The 10,552-nt window shown below is 48.9% G+C and overlaps 1 protein-coding gene across 1 annotated transcript in view; it reads right to left on the reverse strand.

Moving 5' to 3' along the window:
* Nucleotides 1-8,627, reverse strand: part of TMTC2 (transmembrane O-mannosyltransferase targeting cadherins 2) — a 310,935-nt gene extending 302,308 nt beyond the window's left edge. The window contains exon 1 of the mRNA XM_056574417.1: nucleotides 8,541-8,627. Coding sequence (XP_056430392.1) covers nucleotides 8,541-8,590 — 50 coding nt within the window. The 5' untranslated portion in view covers nucleotides 8,591-8,627. The remainder of the gene's footprint in view (nucleotides 1-8,540) is intronic.
* Between the last annotated feature and the right edge of the window lie 1,925 nt (nucleotides 8,628-10,552).

Genomic DNA, 10,552 nt, shown 5'->3' on the forward strand with positions numbered 1-10,552 from the left:
GGACCGTGCGGACACTGCAGTCTCCAATAGATCGCAATGTGTTCCGCGAGTATTTCCGCCTAAAGAATGAGCAACGCCCTCTCCTATCCACAGAATATAGGATAAGTATCTGATCATGAGGGGTCCGACTGCTGTGTTCTCCATGATCTTCAAAACCGGACCCCATCTTTCAGACAGAGCACTTAAAGGGGTACTCCGCCCCTAGACATCTTATCCTCTATCCAAAGGATAGGGGATAAGATGTCTGATCACAGGGGTCCCACTGCTGGGGACCCTCGCGATCTCCCTGCTTCACCTGGAATTCATTTAGAGTGTTGGGTGCAGCGCAGGTGGCTCGTGATGTCACAAGCCTCTGCCCCGCATCGTCAGTCATCCGGCACAGAGCAAAGTTCGCTTTATGCACCTGATGTCTGTGGTGCTGCTGCAGAGATTACGGGAGTTCCCAGTGGCAGGACCCCTGCAATCAAACATCTTATCCCCTATCCTTTAGATAGGCGATAAGATGTCTAGGGGCTTCTATGGAAGCGTTGGAGATGCCCGAGTACTATTTTCAGCAGTCCAATAGAAGTGAATGGAGCGTGTACTATAAAAAGCACATGTTCTGTCTGAGTGGTGGGATCAGGTTTTGGAAATTACTAGGGGTCCCCCTTGATCGGACCCCCGTGATCAGATACTCATACCCTAGTCTGAACATAGTGGATAAGGTCATTTTAATCAGACAACCGCTTTAACCCCGTAAGGACATGTACCATAAATTGTTACGCCGAGCGCTCCGGGTCCCCGCTCCTCCCTGGAGCGCTCACAGCGTTCTCCTGTTCGCAGCGCCCCGGTCAGACCCGCTGACCGGGTGCGCTGCGATAATGTCCCTAGCCGGGATGCGATTCGCGATGCGGGACGCGCCCGCTCGCAGTGCGCATTCCGACCCACTTACCAGACTCGCTCCTCGTCTGTGCTGTCCCGGTGTGCGCGGCCCCGCTCCTTAGGGCGCGCGCGCGCCGGTTCTTTGCGATTTAAAGGGCCGGTGCGCCACTGATTGGCGCATGGTTTTTAATTAGTGTGTTCACCTGTGCACTTCCCTATATTACCTCACTTCCCCTGCATTTCCTTGCCGGATCTTGTTGCCATTGTGCCAGTGAAAGCGTTTCCTTGTGTATCCCTAGCCAGTGTTCCAGACCTCTTGCCATTGCCCCTGACTACGATCCTTGCTGCCTGCCCTGACCTTCTGCTATGTCCGACCTTGCTCTTGTCTCATCCCTTGTACCGCGCCTATCTCAGCAGTCAGAGAGGTTGAGCCGTTGTCGGTGGATACGACCTGGTTGCTACCGCCGCTGCAAGACCATTCCGCTTTGCGGCGGGCTCTGGTGAAAACCAGTAGCAACTTAGAACCGGTCCACCGACACGGTCCATGCCAATCCCTCTCTGACACAGAGTATTCACCTCCAGCCTGCCGAATCCTGACAGTAGATCCGGCCATGGATCCCGCTGAGGTCCCGCTGCCAGTTGTCGCTGACCTTGCCACGGTGGTCGCCCAGCAGTCGCAACAGATAGCGCAACAAGGCCATCAGCTGTCTCAACTGACTGTGATGCTACAGCAGCTTCTACCACAACTTCAGCAACCATATCCTCCGCCTGCTTCTGCACCTCCTCTGCAGCGAGTGGCCGCATCCAGCCTCCGTTTATCATTGCCAGACAAGTTTGATGGGGACTCTAAACTTTGCCGTGGTTTTCTCTCGCAATGTTCCCTGCATTTGGAGATGATGTCGGACCAATTTCCAACTGAAAGGTCAAAGGTGGCTTTCGTGGTCAGTCTTCTGTCTGGGAAAGCCCTATCATGGGCCACACCGCTCTGGGACTGCAATGATCCTGTCACTGCCTCTGTACACTCTTTCTTCGCGGAGATTCGAAGTGTCTTCGAGGAACCAGCCCGAGCCTCTTCTGCCGAGACTTCCCTGCTGAACCTGGTCCAGAGTAATTCTTCAGTAGGCGAGTACGCCATCCAATTCCGTACTCTCGCCTCCGAATTGTCCTGGAATCACGAGGCCCTCTGCGCGACCTTCAAAAAAGGCCTATCCAGTAACATCAAAGATGTGCTTGCCGCTCGAAAAATCCCTGCTAACCTGCATGAACTTATTCATCTGGCCACCCGCATTGACATGCGTTTTTCCGAAAGACGTCAGGAGCTCCGCCAGGATATGGACTTTGTTCGCACGAGGCGGTTTCTCTCCCCGGCTCCTCTCTTCTCTGGTCCACTGCAATCTGTTCCTGTGCCTTCCACCGTGGAGGCTATGCAAGTAGACCGGTCTCGCCTGACACCTCAAGAGAGGACACGCCGCCGCAATGAGAACCTATGCCTGTACTGTGCCAGTACCGAACACTTCTTGAAGGATTGTCCTATCCGACCTCCACCTCAGGAAAGACGCACTCCGATTCTGCACAAAGGTGAGACAGCTCTAGGTGTGAACTCTGCTTCTCCACGTCTTACTGTGCCTGTGCGGATTTCTTCTTCTAACTTCTCCTTCTCAGCTGTGGCCTTCTTGGATTCCGGATCTGCAGGAAATTTTATTTTGGCCTCTTTCGTTAACAGGTTCAACATCCCAGTGACCAGTCTCGCCAGACCCCTCTACATCGCCTCTGTTAATGGTGAAAGATTGGACTGTACTGTGCGTTACCGCACAGAACCCCTCTTAATGTGCATTGGACCCCATCACGAAAAGATTGAATTTCTGGTACTTTCTAACTGCACCTCTGAAATTCTTCTTGGACTACCTTGGCTGCAACGCCATTCCCCTACCCTTGACTGGACCACCCGGGAAATCAAGAACTGGGGTACTTCTTGCCACAAAAAAATGCCGTATGTCTGCTCCCAGTCCTGCCAGTCAAAACCTTATGGCTCCTCCGATACCAGGTCTCCCCAAGGCCTATCTGGACTATGCTGATGTTTTTTTGCAAAAAAACAAGCAGAGACTTTGCCTCCTCACAGGCCTTATGACTGTCCTATTGACCTCCTCCCTGGTACTACTCCACCCTGGGGCAGAATCTATCCTCTGTCTGCTCCGGAAACACAAGCCATGATGGAGTACATCCAAGAAAATTTAAAAAGGGGATTTATCCGCAAGTCTTCCTCCCCTGCCGGAGCAGGGTTCTTCTTTGTCTCCAAAAAAGACGGTTCCTTACGACCATGCATTGATTACCGCGGTCTTAATAAAATCACTATAAAAAACGCTATCCCCTGCCTCTTATCTCGGAACTCTTTGACCGCCTACGTGGCGCCAACATCTTTACCAAATTGGATTTAAGAGGTGCATATAATCTCATCCACATCAGGGAAGGGGACAAGTGGAAGACCGCGTTTAACACCAGAGATGGACACTTTGAAAATCTGGTTATGCCCTTTGGGCTTTGCAACGCCCCTGCCGTCTTCCAGGACTTTGTAAATGAAATTTTTCGTGATCTATTATATACCTGTGTTGTGGTCTACCTGGACGATATTTTGATTTTTTTCTTCTAACCTAGAAGAACACCGCCGGCATGTCCGCATGGTTCTTCAGAGACTCCGGGACAATCAGTTATATGCCAAGATGGAGAAATGTCTCTTTGAATGCCAATCTCTTCCCTTCCTAGGATATTTAGTCTCTGGCCAGGGACTCCAAATGGACCCGGACAAACTATCAGCCGTGTTGGATTGGCCACGCCCCTCCGGACTCCGAGCTATCCAACGTTTTTTGGGGTTTGCCAATTACTACAGACAATTTATTCCACATTTTCCACCATTGTGGCCCCAATTGTGGCCCTAACCAAGAAAAACGCCAACCCTAAGTCCTGGCCTCCTCAAGCGGAAGAGGCGTTCAACCGTCTCAAAACTGCCTTTTCTTCTGCTCCCGTACTCTCCAGACCTGATCCATCTAAACCCTTCTCACTGGAGGTAGACGCCTCCTCGGTGGGAGCTGGAGCTGTACTTCTACAGAAAAATTCTTCCGGACATGGTGTTACTTGTGGTTTCTTTTCTAGGACCTTCTCTCCGGTGGAGAAAAACTACTCCATTGGGGATCGAGAACTACTGGCCATAAAACTGGCCCAACGGCTGAACCCTCGCCAGGCTAGGTGGTCGTTGTTCTTTGCCCGTTTTAACTTTGAGATTCATTTTCGCCCCGCTGACAAGAACATTAGGGCTGACGCCCTCTCTCGTTCCTCGGATGCCTCTGAAATGGAAGGCTCCCTGCAACACATTATTCCTCCTGACTGTCTAATCTCTGCTTCTCCAGCTTCCATCAGACAAACTCCTCCTGGAAAGACCTTCGTCCCTCCACGCCAGCGCCTCAGGATTCTCAGGTGGGGACACTCCTCACACCTCGCTGGCCATGCTGGCGTCAAAAAATCCGTCCAGCTCATCTCTCGTTTTTACTGGTGGCCTACCCTGGAAGCAGATGTTGCTGATTTTGTTCGGGCTTGTACAGTCTGTGCCTGGGACAAGACTCCTCGCCAGAAGCCTGCCAGTCTCCTCCATCCTCTGCCTGTTCCTGAGCTACCATGGTCTCAGATTGCTATGGACTTTATTACAGACTTACCTTTATCCCATGGCAACACAGTTATTTGGGTGGTCGTTGATCGTTTCTCCAAGATGGCACATTTTATTCCTCTTCCAGGTCTTCCTTCTGCGCCACAGTTGGCGAAACAATTTTTTTGTGCACATTTTTCGCCTTCACGGGCTTCCTACGCATATCGTCTCGGATAGAGGCGTTCAATTTGTGTCGAAATTCTAGAGGGCCCTCTGTAATCAGCCTAAAATCAAATTAAACTTCTCGTCTTCCTATCATCCCCAATCCAATGGGCAAGTGGAAAGAGTTAATCAGGTTTTGGTGACTATTTGCGACATTTTGTTTCCTCCCGCCAGGATGATTGGGCCGATCTCCTACCATGGGCCGAATTCTCGTACAATTTCAAAGTCTCTGAGTCCTCCGCTAAATCCCCATTCTCTGTGGTGTCCGGCCGTAACCCTCTCCCCCCCCCCCCCCCCCACTCCCACGCCTTCTGGTTTGCCCGCTGTTGATGAGGTGACTCGGGACTTCTCCACCATCTGCAAAGAGACTCAAAAATCTCTCATACAGGCCTCATCCCGGATGAAGAAACATGCTGACAAAAAAATAACTCTTCCTGTCTTTTCTCTTGGAGACAAAGTGTGGCTCTCCGCCAAGTATATCCGCTTCCGTGTCCCCAGTTATAAACTGGGACCACGTTATCTTGGACCTTTTAAAATCAAATGCCAAATCAACCCTGTCTCCTACAATCTCCTTCTTCCTCCTTCTCTCCGTATTCCCAATGCTTTTCATGTCTCTCTCCTTAAACCACTTATCCTTAACCGCTTCTCTCCTAAGGTTGTTGCTCCTACTCCTGTCTCCGGGTCCTCAGACATCTTCTCGGTTAAAGAAATTCTTGCATCCAAGACGGTCAGAGGTAAAAAAAAATTTCTTGTAGATTGGGAGAATTGCGGCCCGGAGGAGAGGTCATGGGAACCCGAAGATAACATCCTTGACAAGGACCTTATCTACAAATTTTCAGGTTCTAAAAAGAGGGGGAGACCCAAGGGGGGGGGGGGGGGTACTGTTACGCCGAGCGCTCTGGGTCCCCGCTCCTCCCCGGAGCGCTCACAGCGTTCTCCCGCTCGCGGTGCGCATCCCGACCCGCTCACCAGACTCGCTCCCCGTCTGTGCTGTCCCGGCGCGCACGTCCCCGCTCCCTAGGGCGCGCGCCGGTTCTTTGCGATTTAAAGGGCCGGTGCGCCACTGATTGGCGCATGGTTTTTAATTAGTGTGTTCACCTGTTCACTTCCTTATATTACCTCACTTCCCCTGCACTTCCTTGCCGGATCTTGTTGCCATTGTGCCAGTGAAAGCGTTCCTTGTGTATCCCTAGCCAGTGTTCCAGACCTCTTGCCGTTGCCCCTGACTACGATCCTTGCTGCCTGCCCTGACCTTCTGCTACGTCCGACCTTGCTCTTGTCTCATCCCTTGTACCGCGCCTATCTCAGCAGTCAGAGAGGTTGAGCCGTTGCCGGTGGATGCGACCTGGTTGCTGCCGCCGCTGCAAGATCATCCCGCTTTGCGGCGGGCTCTGGTGAAAACCAGTAGCAACTTAGAACCGGTCCACCGACACAGTCCACGCCAATCCCTCTCTGACACAGAGGATCCACCTCCAGCCTGCCGAATCCTGACATAAATGTAAGGCGCTGTAGCTAGTAACTAAGCGCACGGTGCCATACATTCACAGCATGGCTATAGAGTGAGCTCAGGAGCTACACTCGCTTTATAGCAGATGAGTTCGGACTGCTATCAACAGCCAGGAACTTACCGCTAAGGGTGCGTTCCCACCTGGCGTATACGCAGCGTATTTCACGCTGTGCAAAATTTATGGTAGCAGCGGGAAATATGCTGCATATTCCTTGCTCACTATACACACAGGGCCTTCCAGCGGCAGCCCTACGTGTGCAGTGAGTTTTGGAGGCGGGGCCGTGTGCCGGCGTGACTGTGACGCGCGGCTCTGCCTCCAAAACTCACTGCACACATAGGGCTGCCGCCGAAAAGCCCTGTGTGTATAGTGAGCAAGGAATACGCAGCTTATTTCCCACTGCTGCCGTAAATTTTGTGCAGCGTGAAATACGCTACGTATACGCCAAGTGGGAACGCACCCTAATAGTGGACATCAGTTTTCATGTTATGCCATTAAAGGACATCTGCAGCTAAAGACAACTTACCCCTATCCACAGGATAGGGGATAAGTGTCTGATCGCGGGGGGGTTCGACCGCTGGGACCCCCCGCAATCTCCTGCGCGGGTATTGCCCCTCCATGCCCCCTCCCTATATAGTTCTATGGGAGAGGCAGGGAAGCATGAACGCTGCCTCCCCGCCTCTCACATACAGATACATGGAGGAAGCGTGTCGGCCGTGATGTCATGCTGCGCCCGACACGCCTCCTGCACAGTAGAGCCGCGGCAAAGCCGTGGCCCTGTGCAGGAGATAGGGGGTTTCCAGCGGTCTGACCCCCCGCGATCAGACACATCCCCTATCCTGTGAATAGGGGATAAGTTGTCTTTTGCTGCAGATGTCCTTTAACCCTATAGATGCTGTGATCAATGGTGATCAGCATCTATAGTCAAAATGGAGGTGCAGAGTCAGGCTGTACAAGATATGTGAGAGTGCTGACTAGTACCATGATATTACATAGTACTAAACAATACATTGCATACTAATGATTGCTATTAAAGGGGTATTCCAGGAAAAAACTTTTTTTGGTATCAACTTGCTCCAGAAAGTTAAACAGATTTGCAAATTACTTCTATTAAAAAATCTTAATCCTTCCAGTACTTATCAGCTGCTAAAGTTGAGTTTTTATTTTTTGGTCTGATGACTCTGCTTGTCTCAGGAACTGTGCAGAGTAGGAGCAAATCCCCACCTCCAATGCTTCGGACAGTTCCTTAGACAAGCAGAGGTGTCAGCAAAGAGCACTGTTGTCAGACAGAAAAGAACAACTCAACATCAGCAGCTGATAACTACTGGTAGGATTAAGATTTTTTAATAGAAGTAATTTACAACCCGTTTAATAGTCTCCTACAATATATGTTAAATAAAGTTATAAAAAATGTATACAAGCCCCCCCCCCATAATAAAAATATAAATCACCTCCCTTTTCAAATTTAAAGAGAAAAAAGACATGGTATAACCATGCGGAAATGTCCCTGCACAATAAACGGCACCAAAAATACCAAGGGCCAGAACTGCAGATTTTTGGTCACATCATTTAGCAGAAAAAAGGAATAAAAAGCCATCAAAACCTTCCATCAAACACAAAAATGGTACTGACAAAACTACAAATCACGGTGCAATAAAATGAGCCCTCATACAGCCCCTTATATGTAGAAATAAAAAAGTTAAAGGGATCAGAATAGCACAATTTTTAACATACTTATTTTCAGGGCTGCCGTCAGAAATGTTGGGGCCCCTTACACAGCTTGTAGTCGCCCCCCTTTCCCTCACTGCGGCACACGCTGGATTTTACCTTAGTATCAGGCTTAGAGACATAAAATAATATCACCACTCCATATTATTTCTGCAATGACTAAATAATATCACCATACTGTAAGGAAATAAAAGCCACTATACACAGACCAGTATCACTAATAACACCACAATACAAGGGACATATAATTCTGCCACACCATGACCACTACCATTACCACTGACTAACACTGCTATATTGTTATTGAATAAAAACCACTATACAAAACATCAATGGATAAGATTTATCAAAACCTGTGTACAGGAAGAGTGGTGCAGTTGCCCATAGCAACCAATCAGAGTACTTCTTTCATTTTTCACAGGTCTATTTAAAAATGGAAAAAGCGATCTGATTGGTTGCTATGGGCAACTGCACCATTCTTCCTCTACACTTGTTTTGATAAATCTCCCCCAATAGCCTCTATATAGGAGTAGATTTGAGCTGTACGCCGGTGCTGCAGGCGATATGAGTGATTATAGTTATATACTCACAGGGGCGTCTTCTCTGATCGGAGTCGTTGATTTTTCTCTTTCTTCTCCATCTGTCCTGGGTCATCATGAAGACGTCTCCCAATCACAACTCATCTTCACTGAATCTGCCAGACAAACATTTTAGGATTCTTGCTACAGCAAAGTCCTCACCACTATACAAACCCCCTATATGTATTACACTGCCCCATATAGTAGTCTCTTTTGTGCCATGTATAGTATTAGGCCCCAACATTGTCCTCATACATTATAATGTCCCCTCTCATTGCCCCTATATAATATAATGCCCCCTCACATTGCCCCGATATATAGTAATGTCCCTGTACACATCCCCCATACATTATAATGCCCCCCCCACATTGCCCCGATATATAGTAATGTCCCTGTACACATCCCCCATACATAATAATGCCCCCTCACATTGACCCCATATATAATAATGCCTTCTTACATTACCCCCACACATAATAATGCCTCCTCACATTGACCCCATATATATTAATGCCTTCTTACATTACCCCCACACATAATAATGCCTCCTCACATGGCCCCACATATAATAATGCCCCTCACATGGCCCCCATATATAGTAATGTCCCCGTACACATCCCCCATACATAATAATGCCCCCTCACATGGCCCCTATATATATATATATATATATATATATATTAATGCCCCCTCACATGGCCCCTATATATATATATATATACATATATATATATATATATTAATGCCCCCTCACATGGCCCCTATATATATATTAATGCCCCCTCACATGGCCCCTTTATATATTAATGCTCCTTCACATGGCCCCTTCATATATTAATGCCCCCTAACATGGCCCCTTTATATATTAATGCCCCTTCACATGGCCCCTTTATATATTAATGCCCCCTAACATGGCCTCCATATATATAAATGCCCCCCTAACATGGCCTCCATATATATTAATGCCCCCTAACATGGCCTCCATATATATTAATGCCCCCATAATATGGCCTCCATATATATTAATGCCCCCAAACATGGCCTCCATATATATTAATGCACCCCCCCAAATATGGCCTCCATATATATTAATGCACCCCCCCAAACATGGCCTCCATATATATTAATGCCCCCCTAACATGGCCTCCATATATATTAATGCCCCCCTAACATGGCCTCCATATATATTAATGCCCCCCCTAACATGGCCTCCATATATATTAATGCCCCCAAACATGGCCTCCATATATATTAATGCACCCCACCAAATATGGCCTCCATATATATTAATGCACCCCCCCAAACATGGCCTCCATATATATTAATGCACCCCCCAAACATGGCCTCCATATATATTAATGCACCCCCCCAAACATGGCCTCCATATATATTAATGCCTATTGCCTTTAATAAAAACAAAAACACCACTCACCTCTGCCTCGTTCCCCCGCAGCTCCTGTTCTCTCCTCTTCTCTCTGCTTCCTGTGCTGACAGCCTCCGCAGAGCTGCTGCCGCACAGGAAGTCCGGGCTGGAGTGACAGGACGGAGCCGCCGGCTCCTTCCTGTTACGTCAGCTGCCGCAGTCGAGTGCACGCTTAACGCTGTGTGCGTCTTAAAGGCGCATTCAGTGTTAAAAGCTGTAGTCGCTCAGGGATTCTGGACAGGTGTGCCGTATCCGTGGGCGCAGCACCCCCTCCTCCTTCACCCGCTGGCCCAGTAGCAGGGGGCACGATGGGGCCCGCAGGTGAAGCACCGGTCCCAGCATGTTACAGCCATAGAGCCCCGGGCCCCCCTGGGTGCCCTAGCCCCTCACTGGGGTACTGGCTGTACCCCCCTGATGGCGGCCCTGCTTATTTTGTCAAAAAAGTTTTACTGTTTTTAAAAGCAATAATAGAAAATCATGTAAACAAGGGTAGTGTTTTAATCGTATTGTCCCACAGAATAAAGAGAACATGTCAGCTTACTGTAAAGTGAACTGCATAGTAAAAATAAAAATCACTGAATTTGCTCAATAGTGTTTATGG

This window comes from Hyla sarda, chromosome 4, assembly GCF_029499605.1.
Source record: "Hyla sarda isolate aHylSar1 chromosome 4, aHylSar1.hap1, whole genome shotgun sequence".
Lineage (NCBI taxonomy): Eukaryota > Metazoa > Chordata > Amphibia > Anura > Hylidae > Hyla > Hyla sarda.